This window comes from Callithrix jacchus, chromosome 8 (genome assembly GCF_049354715.1).
Source record: "Callithrix jacchus isolate 240 chromosome 8, calJac240_pri, whole genome shotgun sequence".
Taxonomy (NCBI): Eukaryota; Metazoa; Chordata; class Mammalia; order Primates; family Cebidae; genus Callithrix; species Callithrix jacchus.
In genome coordinates, this window is record NC_133509.1 from 104,405,638 (window position 1) to 104,419,814 (window position 14,177).

The following is a 14,177-nucleotide window of genomic DNA, read 5'->3' on the forward strand; positions in this document are numbered from 1 at the left end:
ATTGAGATAAAATATTTTCATATCCAAAGCTTTTAAAGGCTGCCTACGGTGGCTCACGCCAGTAATCCCAACACTATGGGAGGCTGAGGTGGGTGGATCATTTGAGGTCAGGAGTTCAAGACCAGCCTGGCCAACGTGGTGAAACCCTATCTCTACTAAAAATACAAAAATTAGCTGGGTGTAGTGGCACATGTCTATAAGCCCAGCTACTCAGGAAGCTGAGGCAGGAGAAACATTTGAACCCAGGAGGCGGCGGTTACAGTGAGCCAGGTTTATGCCACTGCACTCCAGCTGGACCACAGAGTGAGACTCCATCTCAAAAAAAAGCTTTTAAAATTGTTGGCTTGTATATAGATGAACCAAACAATTTGTTGACTGTTTCTGTGAACATAGGAATAAAGACCATTTAACTACCTTGGTGTCTGCCAAGAAATTAAACTGACTTTCAAAGCTTATGCTGATGGTTAATGGCATGGAGTGCAAGCTGTTGTTTTAATTAATATATCTGGCAGATCCTTTGGTTCAGTCAGGTTGCAACTGTGAACTTCTAAAATGAGATAACATAAAACCAATAGCATTGCACACAGTTCATGCCTCTCCTGAGCAAATACTTCATTTCATTGACAGAAACTGTTGCTTTGGGAACTCTCTTCATCTTGAATGACACTTGGAATTTGTAGTTCTCCATTTAAATAAGCCTTTTAGTGATTTACCATAAGCAAAAGAGAAACTCAGCATTTTGTTAACTTTAATATAAACACAACTTGATATTGAATCCCAAGTTGTGTGAAAAAATACAGCCATACAAATAATGTGAATCCACAATTCTAGTTCTTAAATCAGATTGAGTCTAAAATGATCAGGTAAAGAATTTTTGTTCAAATTCAAATAGAAATTGCAAACTTGGCAGTAATGCTTATTTTTTTGGGCTACTGGTTCTTTTCATCAAAAGTGTTGTCTCTGTAATATTGGTTACCATGAAAAGGCTCATAGACATTTATCAAGCTGATAAAAATTTTGTAGGACAATCTTTACATTGCTTTGCTGAAGATTAAAACAAGGACTTAGGCTCAACACAGTGGCCTGTAATCCCAGCACTTTGGGAAGCTGAGGTGTGAGGATCACTTGAGTCTAGGAGTTTGAGACCAGCCTGAACAACATAGGGAGACCCCATCTCTACAATAATATTTAAAAATTAGCTGGGCATGGTAGTGCACATCAGTGGCTTTAACTACTCAGGAAGCTGGGGTGGGAGGATCACTTGAGCCCAGGAGTTTGAGGCTGCAGTGAGCCATGATCATGTCACTGCACTCAAGACTGGGTGACAGAGTTGTCTCAAAACAAAGAAAAAACGGCTGGATGCAGTGTCTCATGCCTATAATCCCAGCATTTTGGGAGGCTAACGTGGGTGGATCACTTAAGTTCGAGAGTTTGAGACCAGCTTGGCCAAAATGGTGAAACCCCATCTCTACCAAAAATATAAAAAAAGTATCCACGTGTGGTGGCATGCACCTGCAATCTCAGCTACTAGGGAGGCTGAGACAGGAGAATTGCTTGAACCTGGGAGGTGGTAGCTGCAGTAAACCGAGTTGTGCCACTGCACTCCAGCCTGGGCCACAGAGCAAGACTTCATCTCAAATAAATAAATAAATAACAAGAGCTGAGTTTTGAGCTCCTTGGAAGAAATGTATGTCATAGAAGATGTTTGCACTCATAAGATGAATGATAGCATTGCCTCACATTTATTATGATGAAATTCTGTTATGGTCCTTAATTAAACGTATTTATATGAAATTCTCTTATGGCCCTTTATTTATTTATTTATTTATTTAGAGACAGAATCTTGCTCTGTCACCAGGCTGGAGTGCAGTGGTGCCATCTCAGCTCACTGCAACCTCCACCTCCCAGGTTCAAGTGATTCTCTTGCCTCAGCCTCCCTCGTAGCTGGGACTACAGGCGCCCGCTACCATGCCCAGCTAAGTTTTGTATTTTTAGTAGATACGGGGTTTCACCATGTTGGCCAGGATCTCTTGACCTCATGATCCTCCCACCTTGGCCTCCCAAAGTGTTAGGATTACAGGCATGAGCCACCTTGCCCAGCGTATGGCCCTTTATTTATTAAATGTATTTGCATGTCCCTTGAGTGAAACCATCAATTCTACTGAAAATTATTGCTATAGTTACACTTAAAAGGAATATTTGAGGTCTGTTTCCTGGCACAGATACTCTAAAGAGGTTCCACTGCATTTGTGTATTTGTTTGTATCAGAGCCCAGTGGCCGGTACTAAGTCCCCAGTGCTTTGCATGGTGGTGGGCATTTAATTCATTCTTTCAATAAATATTCAGGAGAAACTGCTGTGTGCCAGATACTGTCTTATAAATTGTGAATTCAGCAGTAAGTGAAAGATCTCTGCCCTGACAGAACTCGTAATTTTGTGGTGAAGGGGTTATAGAAACCAACAGTAAACAGTGTTCAGTGGATATTTAATTTTATTTGGTAAATAAATGCACTTAATTTCAAAGTGAACTGAAAACAATACAGTAGTTTCACCTCACGCTGCCTTTCTTCAAAGGAAATTCTACAAAACTATATGATTCATTCAAATTTACTTGATGGTCTCTTCCTACAAACTGAAATTCTTTGTTTCTGAACGTTCGATGGTATTATAATTTAATGCTTGCACTTAAATCATGATCATGGTTTTCACAGATCATATATTTATAATTTCAAAGAATTGATACAAGATTACCTCCTTTTAATTTTGCTGTATAAGAATACTGAAAATAAAAACAAAAACTATTGTCACCATCATTTCTTAAAAGAAAGGACACTTTAACCAAACATTAGGTAGGACATAATCTCAGAATAAAAAATAGTTCTTTACTTTGAAGAAATAGAGCTTTATGATATGCTCACTTTATTGTCCTTATTTTGTCACGGACTGTTAGAAACTTATCAATAGAGAAGAATTATAACTAATTATGATTCTGGTTTTTCTCTTGATGTTGCTAGAGGATTTTGATGATTGATACTATTTTAAAAGGTTGTGTGAATATCATCTTTTTTGAAGATAAATTTTGGAGATAAATTTCCAAAAGTTTGCATGAATATCATCTTTTCTGGAGATAAATTTTATACAATGGATTGTATGTATTATGCAATGTGATGAACATTGTCATGGAGTGCGGTGCCAAATGTAATCATCCCTGTACCACTAACTAGCTTAGTCATGTGATCTTGGGCAAATCGCTTCTCATCTTTGGCCCTCAATTCTCCATCTATATATTGAGAGGAAATAATTTTTTAATTTTTTATATTGTCTTCCAGTTTTTAATTCTGTGATAACTTTGGTAGCTAATATCCCTATTTTTAAAACGTGGGTCTAAAGATTAATGAAAACCTTTACTGTGGTTTTCTAAAAATTTGCACCAAACTCCTGTTCATATTCTTTTTTTTTTTTTTTGAGACAGGGTCTTGCTTTGTCAGCCAGGTTGGAACTCAGTGGCAGTCTCAGCTCGCTGCAACCTTCTCCCCCTGGGTTCAAGCAATTCTCCTGCCTCAGCCTCCCAAGTAGTTGGGATTACAGTTGGGCACCATCATGCCCGGCTAATTTTTGTATTTTAGTAGAGATGGAGTTTCGGCCTGTTGGCCAGGCTGGTCTTGAACTCTTTTCCTGCTTTTAAAACTTATCTCAATGTAGTCTTTTATGTGACCCCAGAGTAGAGTATTATGAAGCACTTGCTAAGTGCCTAGTGAATTGTGGGTTGATCCAGAGTTGTGAACACCACTGGTTTCCCCATGATGTTATTGGCATAAAATTGTAGTGAATTATTTTTTAAGAAATATCTGAATGACAGATGAGATTGTTTAAGGAAAATTTTTGGAAGTGCCTTTTAGTATTCTAATTAGATCTCTGACCTTGATTTCAGAGAACTGCCATGAAGAAAGAAGCCTTGTTAAACTGAATAGTTCTAAAATGAATCCTGTCAGAAATTCTGAGTAAATTACTACCCAGTTTTCTATAAATAGATAATTTTATAGAGTGAAAGGTATAGATCTTAATATAGTTTGATGAATTTTAGCGAATGTTTATAAATGTAACTCACATCCTAATCAAGATTTAGAACATTTCTATTATTCTAGAAAGTAACCTGATGCCACTTTGCAGTGAATCCCCACTGTGTGGCCACCCCCTCATCCCTGCTCACCAGAGGCAATCACTGTTCTGATTTCAATAATTATAGATTAGTTTGACCTTTTTTAAACTTCATATACATTGATTCATATAGTACATAATCTTTTGCGTAAGGCTTCTTTCACTCAAACATCAGGAAAATGTTTATGAGATTTATTCATTTGTATGCTATATGTACCCTTAGTTTATTCCTTTTTATTGCTGAGTAGTATTCCATTGTTTAAATATACCACATTTGTTTATGCACTCTCCTGTCAATAGACATCTGATCCAGATTGTGGATACCCTTGATGAAGCTTCTGTGAATATTCTTGTACAAGTTTTTTTGGGGACATATGTTTTCCTTTCTTTTGGGTAAATACTCAAAAGGAGAATGCTGGTTTAACTTTATAAGAGACTACTAATTTTCCAAAGTGGTTGTACCATTTTATGCTGCCACCAACAATATGTGAGTTTTCCAGTTGCTTTGTATCTTGTAATTTTGTAGAGTTGTCAGTCTTTTCAGTTTTGGCCATTTTAATGGTTATGAAATGGCATCATGCATAGTTTTGATTTACATTTTTCTGATGACTAAATGATCTTGAGCACCTTTTCATGGCCTTATTAGCCATTCATACATCTGTGAAGTGTCTCTTCAGTGTTTTATCCATTTTTAAATTGGTGGTCTTTTGTTATTAAGTCGTAGAAGTTCTTTCTATTTCAAATACAGGTCCATTGTCAGTGTCGTAGCTGTGTTCCCCAGAAAACTGGCTCTGAGAAGGAGATTTGCATGCAGGAACTTTATGGGATAGTGCTCTTAGGAATAGCTTGTAAGAGAATGAGCAGGATTAAGTGAGACTGAAATGTAATTCCGTTCAATAGAGGTCTCATCTCACCCTGCAGCAGGCTCTGAAGCTGGATGGCCCTTCAGAAATATCCTGACTTGAGGCAAGGGTGTCAGCCTTTATACCTCCTTCCACACAGCCCCAATGGGTGAGTTATTGGATATGGGCTGCCCTGGGGGAGGGGTTATAACTTCAGGCTAGTCATTTGTCTTTGGCTCAGAGGGACAGACTCAGTCCTGAGCCATCATCATTAGGTGGCACTCCCAGCAGCTGGGAAACAGGTGTCTCTGACCTGAAGAGGTGTAGACAGCGTTACCCCAGCATTCACCACATATGCATATATTTCCACTACAGATAGCTGTATTGTGAACATACAATGTATCTTGTCTCTTTTTTTTTCTTGTTTGAGACAGGGTCTTACTCTCCATTGCACAACTGGAGTGCAGTGATGGGATCTCCGCTCACTGCAACCTACACCTCCCAGGTTCAAGCAGTTCTCCTGCCCCAGTCTCCCAAGTAGCTGGGACTACAGGCATGTGCCACCACACCCGGCTAAATTTTGTATTTTTAATAGAGATGGGGTTTCACCATATTGGCCAGGCTGGTCTCAAGCTCCTGAACTCAAGTGATCTGCCCACCTCAGCCTCCCAAAGTGTTGGGATTACAGGTGTGAGCCATTGTGCCCTGCCTGATCATTTTTTTAATAGATCAGCAAATGTTTTAAATTTTGATGTTGCATTTTTTTCTTTTATGGTTTATGTTTTTTTTTGGGGGGGGGAGGAAGGCAGGAAGGGAAAGAAGGAGGAAGGGAGGGAGGAAGGAAGGAAGGGATGAAGGCAGGAAGGAAGGGAGGAAGGGGGAGGGAGGGAGGGAAGGGAAGGAAGGAAATCAAGCAATGAGAGAGACATTGCCAACTTGGATCTAGAGGTTTACAAGTTGATTTTTTTTTTCTTTTTTTGAGAGAAGGAAAGGAAAAAAAATGAGTAAAGGAGAGGAAGAAAGAGGGAGGGAGAACGGAAATATTGCTTTATTCTGAAAAAAAAAATGGGTATTAATAATGGCCAATCAATGTTTCATTTAAACCTATGAGTAGGTGTGATGTGGTATTGACAAGAATGTATATTTTGTGTATTTGAAGTGGAGAGCTCTATAAATATTTATTAAATTTACTTGTTCCGGATCCGAGAGTCCTTGATATCCTTATTAATTTTCTGTCTCATTGAATCTAAGTCTCTATGTATCTGGGTGTTAGGATCGTTAGCTCTTGTTGTTGCATTGATCCTTTTACCACTATATTTTTGTTGCTTTAAAATCTATTTTATCCGACACGAGAATTGCAACTCCTGCTTTTTATTTATTTATTTATTTATTTATTTTTGCTCTCCATTTGGTTGGTAAATCTTTCTCCATCCCTTTGTTTTGGGTCTTTGTGTATCCTTGCATGTGAAACAGGTCTGGATGTAACATGCCGTTGGGTTTTGGCTGTGTCTTTTGATTGGGGGATTTAGTCGATTTAAATTTAGGGTTACTGCCATTTGATGTTGACTGGCTGTTTTATACATTCGTTGATGTAAATTCTTCTTTATGTTGGTGCTCTTTATTTTTTGGTATATTTTTAGAAAGGCTAATACTGGTTGTTTCTTTCTGTGTGTAATGCTTCTTTCAGAAGCTCTTGTAAAGCAGGCCTGGTGGTAATAAAATCTCTGAGTTCTTCCTTGTTCATAAAAGATTTTATTTTTCCTTCAGTTGTGAAGCTTAGTTTAGCTGGATATGAAATTCTGGGCTGAAGGTTCTGTTCGTTGAGGATGTTGAATATTGGCCCCCACTCTCTTCTGGCTTGTAGAGTTTCTGCTGAGAGATCTGCTGTAAGTCTGATAGGCTTGCCTTTGTGGGTAACCTGACCTTTCTGGCTGCCCTTAATATTTTCTCCTTAGTTTCAACCCTGGTGAATCTAACGACGATTATGTGCCTTGGGGTTGCTCTTCTTGAGGAATATCTTTGTGGTGTTCTCTGTATTACCTGGGGTTGAATATTGACCTGCTTTGCTAGTTCAGGAAAATTTTCCTGAATAATATCCTGAAGGGTATTTTCCAGCTTGGATTCATTCTCTCCGTTGCATTCAGGTACACCTATGAAATGTAAATTTGGTCTTTTCACATAGTCCCACATTTCTTGGAGACTGCTCACTCCTTTTTATCCTTTTTTGTCTAATCTTGTCTTCTCGTTTTATTTCATTAAGTTGGACTTTGACCTCTGATATCCTTTCTTCTGCTTGAATAATTCGAGTGTTTAAACCTGTGCATACTTCTCGGAGTTCCTGTATTATATTCTTCAGTTCCATTAATTCACTTATATTCCTCTCTAAAGTTGTCTATTCTCAATAGGATTTCGTCAAACCTTTTTTCAAAGTTCCTAGTTTCTTTACGTTGGGCTACAACGTGTTCTTTTAACTCACAGAAGTTTCTTATTATCCATTCCCCGAAGTGTGATTCTGTTATTGGGATGCGCTCGTTCTCCATCAAGCCTTGTTCCATTGTTGATGTGGAACTGTGATCCTCTTTAGAGGGAGAGCTATTCTGATTTTGAGTATTCTCAGCCTTTTTACGCTGGTTTCTTCCCATTATTGTAAATTTATCCTCCTGTCGTCTTTGAAATTACCTACTTTCAGATTAGGTCTCTTGAGTGGACGTCCAAGTTGTTAGTTCCCAGGGCCAGAACAGCGGCATTAAGATTGATGGTGCTTTTCTGCCCAGGATTCTCCTGTCTGGCTTCCTTCTTGTGTCCGTAATAGGCGACTCTGCCGGTTTATGTTTTTCCTATCCTGGCTAAGAAATATTGGCCAATCCCAAGATTTCAAAGACATTGCCTACATTTTCTTCTAGGAGCTTTTGAGTTTTAGGTCTTATATTTGGTATATAAAACACATAGAATTAATATTTGTGTATGATGTGACCTACCACCCAAATGATTCTTGAGAGCAGTCAACTCTTTCTCTTTTAAGTACCTCTCCTTCATCATTTCTCATTTTCCCTTAATTTGCAAAGCAGGGGTATCTCTCATTTCTGTTTCCCAGAGTATAGTATACTTAATGCTGACAGGACAGTTTTCTTCCTTAACAATCTGTCCATTAATTGGAATTATGGAATTATGAAACCAAATTCCTGAAAGGAAATAGTATACTCAGTTCAATTTTCCCCTAATTTTTGTGCTTCCTTAGAATAATACTTTAGATTTATGAATTAAGAAAAAAAAGGGCAATTTTTATGAAGTCAGTCGTTTGAGAGAGATAAACAGACTCTAGTTACCATGTTACCCTCTACACAAAGCGGAGCTGGTTTTTCAGCTGGTTTTTCATCTCGTTCTACCTGCTCTGACAGTTTCTTTCAAATGAATGTTGTGATTAGCAGTGTTTGGAGAGTTTCGTACATTGGAAAAGACAAAGAAGCTTAGAACAGTGAAATAGATGAGACCTGATGCCTGTAAAAAAAATAGTAAAGTATAAAATAGTAACACCAGTTGTTTGGTGTCATTTTTCCAAAATACTTCAATCACTTTCTTCTGTTGCCTCTTATATCTTTATAAGACATCTAGAAATATTTTATAGAGGAAAAGTTGAGGTATTGAGTCATTAACTGGAATACTCTCAGTTTATAAGTACCTAGTATACATTTTGAATGTATAAGAGGTGACCTGGCTGTGTGCTGGGGATCGGGGATTCTCCTCTTGCTATATAGCAAGTATTAGTTGGTGTTGACACTGCAGCTTTAGTTCCACCTTTTTCAGTAGACACATAGATCCCTTTCCTCCCCTCCAAACAGGGAGAGGGAATGTTTCAACCAGCCTTTTAGCTAAGAAACTATTTTCCCATAGAGATAGTATTTATAAAAGCTAGTTAGACCCCAGTCTCTCAGTCAGAAGTTCAGTAGTGTATCAGAGATACCGTAGCTACTATTGTTGTTAACCAGGAAACAAACTGATGAAATACATGATATATCATTAAATTATTGAAACTTTTTCATAAACAGCATACATAATTATTCCCTTGTGGTTTTGTTTTCAAAAATGGGGTCTCTTTATTTTGACCAGGCTCAAGTATAATTCAGCAAGATCATAGCTCCCTACAGCCTCAGCCTCCCAGTATCTGGGACAACAGGTGTGTACTACCATGCTCAGCTTCTCGTAGTTTTTATTTTTTGTTTTTTAAAAAACAGTTCTTATGTTGCCCAGGCTGGAGTGCAGTCAGTGGCTATTCACGGATGTGATTGTAGCACACTATCAGTCTTGAACTCCTGGGTTTAAGTGATCTTCTGCTTCTACCATCTGAGCAGCTGGAACAGGTGCACACCACCGTGCCTGGCTCGCCTTGTAGTTTTTTTTTTTTTTTTTTTTAAGGCAGAGCTACTCTGTCACACAGGCTGGAGAGCAGCAGCACGACCTCGGCTTACTGCAACATCTGACGCCTGGTTTCAAGTGATTCTCCTTTCTCAGCCTCCCAAGTAGCTAGGATTACAGGTGCGCACCACCAAACCCAGCTAATTTTTGTAGTTTTAGTAGAGCTGGGGTTTTTCCGTGTTAGCCAGGCTGGTCTCGAACTCCTGACCTCAGGTGATCCACCCACCTAATTGTAGTTCTTAAGATCGTTTTTCATACTTCTGAGATCCCAGGAAGTCATATTATGGTATTCTGCTGTTTCAAGAAACTTTGAAATCTAATCTTTGTATATGACAGGAGGGAGTCTCTCAAACTCGGGTAAAAAGAAAACAATTGGAATTAAGTTGGATTAAAAGCATAGAAGAATTTTAGCATTACTGTCTAAATTTTTTTCATCATATGAGTAATACGTTTATTGTAGATAAATGTTTTATAAGTTATATATTTATGTATTGCAATTATTTATACATTTTAAGTAAAAATTTGTTACTGTTTAATGTAACGTGTTCTACTTACGTATAAATATTTTTTGTAAATACAAGGTTATCATTACATACTTGTTGCCATCAGACTTTCTTGACTTCCTATATCCATGAACCGACTTATATCATAATTTTTAATAGCTGAGTGGTATGGTACTCTGATGAATTTTAGAGTTTATTTAGCCAGTCTCCTTTATTGGACATTTATTTTTAGGTTTACATTTGTAAAAAGCACAATGGTCATCTTTGCACAAGTCTTTATTAGGGTGAATTCCTGGAAGTAAAATTTCTGAATTAAAGAGTTCGCATTTTTGAGGCTTTAAATCTAAATGCCAAATTGTGGTCCAGATAGGTTGTAGCAATTCACATTCCTTCTAGTGTTAAAGTGTACATGTTCTCCCTATCATGGATAGTAGATGTTTTCTCAACTCATTGTTAACTTGGTCATTTAAAAAATTTCATTTCAGCCAGGCACGGTGGCTCATGCCTGATCCCAGCACTTTGGGAGGCTGAGGCAGGAGGATCATGAAGTCAGGAGATCAGGACCAGCCTGGCCAACATGGTGAAACCCCATCTGTACCCAAAATACAAAAATTAGCCAGGTGTGCTGGCGGGTGCCTGTAATCCCAGCTACTTAGGAGGCTGAGACAGAGAGAATTGCTTGAACCCAGGAGGCAGAGGTTGCAGTGAGCCAAGATCACGCCACTGCACTCCAGCCTGGGCAACAGAGCAAGACTCTGTCTCAAAAAAAAAAACAACAAAAAAAAAACTATCTCAGCCGGGTGTGGTGGCTCATGCTATAATCCTAGCACTTTGGGAGACCAAGGCGGGCCAATCACCTGAGGTCAAGAGTTTGAGACCAGCCTGGCCAACATGGTGAAACCCCGTCTCTACTCAAAATACAAAAATTAGCCAGATGTGGTGGTGTGTGCCTGTAATCCCAGCTACACAGGGGCTGAGGCAGGAGAATCACTGGAACCCGGGAGGTGAAGGTTGCAGTGAGCCAAGACACCCCACTGCCCTCCAGCCTGGGCGACAGAGCAAGACTGTCTCAAAAAAAAAAAAAACCTCTTTAATTGGCATTATTCATGAAATTGATCATTTTTAATCTTCACTATCTACTGTAGATGTTGGTCTAACGAATGAGCAGCTCATAGTTTTGATTACAGATACTTCAGAAATTTTTTCCCATTCATTAATCAGAGTTTGCAATGATTTCTTTTGTTTTCTGCCCAGGAGCGACTGAAGCTGGTGACTGTTTTGGGTGCTGGACTTCTCTGTGGAACTGCTCTGGCGGTCATCGTGCCCGAAGGAGTACATGCCCTTTATGAAGACATTCTTGAGGGTGAGAAAGAGAAGAGCCTTATTTGAGATACGTTATTGACTTGGAGGGTTGGCAGGATGAAACTTAGTGGTATATTTTCTGAGCACAGTTCATGTTTACTGTAAATTCTACCCTGAGAAGAATTGTTGAGAGATATCTTGCTGTCTTTGATATTGAACACATCCTTAGCAGTTTGTGAATTGAATGGCCCAATTCATAAATGCCACTTAATGTTTATTTGCCATAGTGCATGAATATGAGTCATTTAAGTGACGACAGTTCTTTTTTAATGCTTACTCAAACACTTCCCAAATCCCACATGATAGTGGTTGCATTTTTTGTTTAATTTAAAAAATATATAGATATAAACATTTAAGGACCCTTTACAGTAAACTTTATAGATAATTGGTGAGGACCTATGCAGTAAAAGATAACTGAAAAATTAAAGAGGCCTTTCCTGACCTTAATAGCAACAAGCAGAGGGAACAGGATGGTTGTGTGAGAGTAAATGCTTGGTGGTCAGCTTGGTTCACTCACCAGCAAAGTAATTTCAGCCTTCACACAGCTGAGAAGCATACTTGATTCACATTTGCGACTCAGCAAAATCAGATTACTACATGTCATGAAACTTTGCAGTTACCTGTGAAGGATCAACACCACAGCTGTTAAATCTGTGAGCTGAATCCTCAAGTACCAAGAGTTTACCAGATGTTAAGAATAGTATAAAGAGGTAGGCACTTCCAAATTTCTTACAAGATACAATATAATATATACTTTTTTCAGATCTTGGTAGAGGAAAATAACTGTCCTTCATCCAGAATAATGACGCTCTTAGGCCTCGGGTTTGATGGGTGAAGCGTTGTGTTAGATATAAATGAGGACTGCAGATATAAATGAGGATTGCAAGATAGGACAGGGGCCGAGGAGTGGTCAGCTGTATTGGGGAGCCTTAAAGCAGTGGTCTCTACTTTTTTATGGTCATACATCCTATAGGGGGTGGGGGGAATGATTTACATGCACTATTGCACTGATTTAATGTGTACATTATAAAATACACTCCAAAAATAGGAACATTTTTGAGACCTGAGATTTAAATATACATAGAAGATCAGTATTTTCTTTCATATCCTAGTGGGCCATCTTGAATTTTTCTGAGATGTGATTCCACTGTAGAAATCACTATCCTAATATTTGGCTTTTTATGGGTGGCAGTTGTTTTCTAAACTTGTGTGATAATGATTTATCGTTTCCTCAAGGAAGAGGTGCATTTTAAAAGTGTAATTTCCTGACCACCAGTTTAGATTCCTTAATCAATCTCCAGGGAAGGATCCCAGGATATCTTTTTTTTTTGAGCCGGAGTTTCGCTCTTGTTTACCCAGGCTGGAGTGCAATGGCGCGATCTCAGCTCACCGCAACCTCCGCCTCCTGGGTTCAGGCAATTCTCCTGCCTCAGCCTCTTGAGTAGCTGGGATTACAGGCACACGCCACTGTGCCCAGCTAATTTTTTGTATTTTTAGTAGAGACGGGGTTTCACCATGTTGACCAGGATGGTCTCAATCTCTTGACCTTGTGATCCACCCGCCTCAGCCTCCCAAAGTGCTGGGATTACAGACGTGAGCCACCGCGCCTTGTCTATGATTCTTATGAAACAAGTTTTGGAAACACTAGAGTAGAGTAAAGAAGTGCTTCAAGTATAGCTTCTTTGTATTATTTTTAGTATCAATTTGAGATATATTTCATATACCATATTTCAGGTATAGTTGGGGTTTGGTTTTTTTTTTCGTATTTTTTTTTTATTTGTTTTGAGACAGAGTCTCACTCTGTTGTCCAGTTTTGTGATCACAGCTCACTGAAGCCTCAACTCTCTTGGGTTCAAGCTATCCTCCCACCTCAGCCTCCTGAGTAGCTGGGACTATAGACGCACACTGCTGTGCCTGGCTAATTTTTAATTTTTTTTGTAGTGATAGAGTCTTCCTCTGTTGCCTACGCTGGTCCCCAACTCTGGGACTCAACAAGTCTTCCCAGCTTGGCCTCCCAAAGTGCTGGGATTATAGGTGTGAGCCACCACCCTCAGGCCAGTTATAGTTTAAGGCTAAAATCTTTCCTCCATTCCCAACCCCTGGCATACAACTGATCTCTTCTCTGTCTTTATAGTTTTGCCTTTTCAGAATGTCGTATAAGTGGAATCATGTAACCTTTGGGTCTGGCTTTTTATTTAGCATAATGCATTTGAATCTCATATGAAGGGAAAATGTGTATTGTGGAAAAACTACGCATGGATTTCAAAAACCTTTTTTGCACGAAAATAAGCTTGCACTGACTTGTTGTAACATATCTGAATGGGATACAGTTAGAGGCACTAAGAAGGTTATTACAAGGAAAAGAGCCTGTATTGGAGTAATATGAATTCTGCTAAGATTGAAACAAGAATAAACATCAAATTTGTGGAGAAGGTTGGGTGCAAGAATGGAAAAATCACTGATGGTTTACAAAAATTTATGGGGACAATGTTCAAAAGAATTCAGCAGTTTACAAATGGATAAGTTGTTTTAAGAAGGGACAAGATGATGTTCAAAATGAAGCCTGCAGCTTCAGACCAGCCACATCTATTTTCACAGAAAAAAATTAATTTTGTTCATACTATAATTAAAGAAGACAAAATTAACAGCATAAAAAATAGCCAACCCCATAGCCCTCTACATTGGTTCAGCTTACACAGTTCGACTGAAAATTTTAAGTTGAACAGACTTTCCACTCAATAGATGTCAAAACGGTTGTGCCCAGATCAGCTGCAGACAAGAGCAGAACTCTGAATGGAAATGGGATCCAAGTGGGATCAAGATCCTGGAGCATTTTTTCAAAGAACTTTAGCACAAGATGAAGCATGGCTTTACCAATACGATCCTGAAGGCAAAGCACA

The 14,177-nt window shown here is 38.8% G+C and overlaps 1 protein-coding gene across 13 annotated transcripts in view; it reads left to right on the forward strand.

Annotated features, from left to right (window-relative positions):
* SLC39A9 (solute carrier family 39 member 9) overlaps positions 1-14,177 on the forward strand; it is a 62,118-nt gene that overhangs the window by 13,500 nt on the left and 34,441 nt on the right. For 8 of the 13 annotated variants that reach the window (XM_078335241.1, XM_054240097.2, XM_078335246.1 and 5 more), the window contains exon 2: positions 11,170-11,278. In XM_078335241.1, coding sequence (XP_078191367.1) covers positions 11,170-11,278 — 109 coding nt within the window. Of the gene's footprint in view, positions 1-5,078; positions 5,169-11,169; positions 11,279-11,893; positions 11,988-14,177 lie in introns of all 13 variants that reach the window. The other 5 variants (XM_078335243.1, XM_078335248.1, XM_078335242.1 and 2 more) reach the window with 2 other exon arrangements.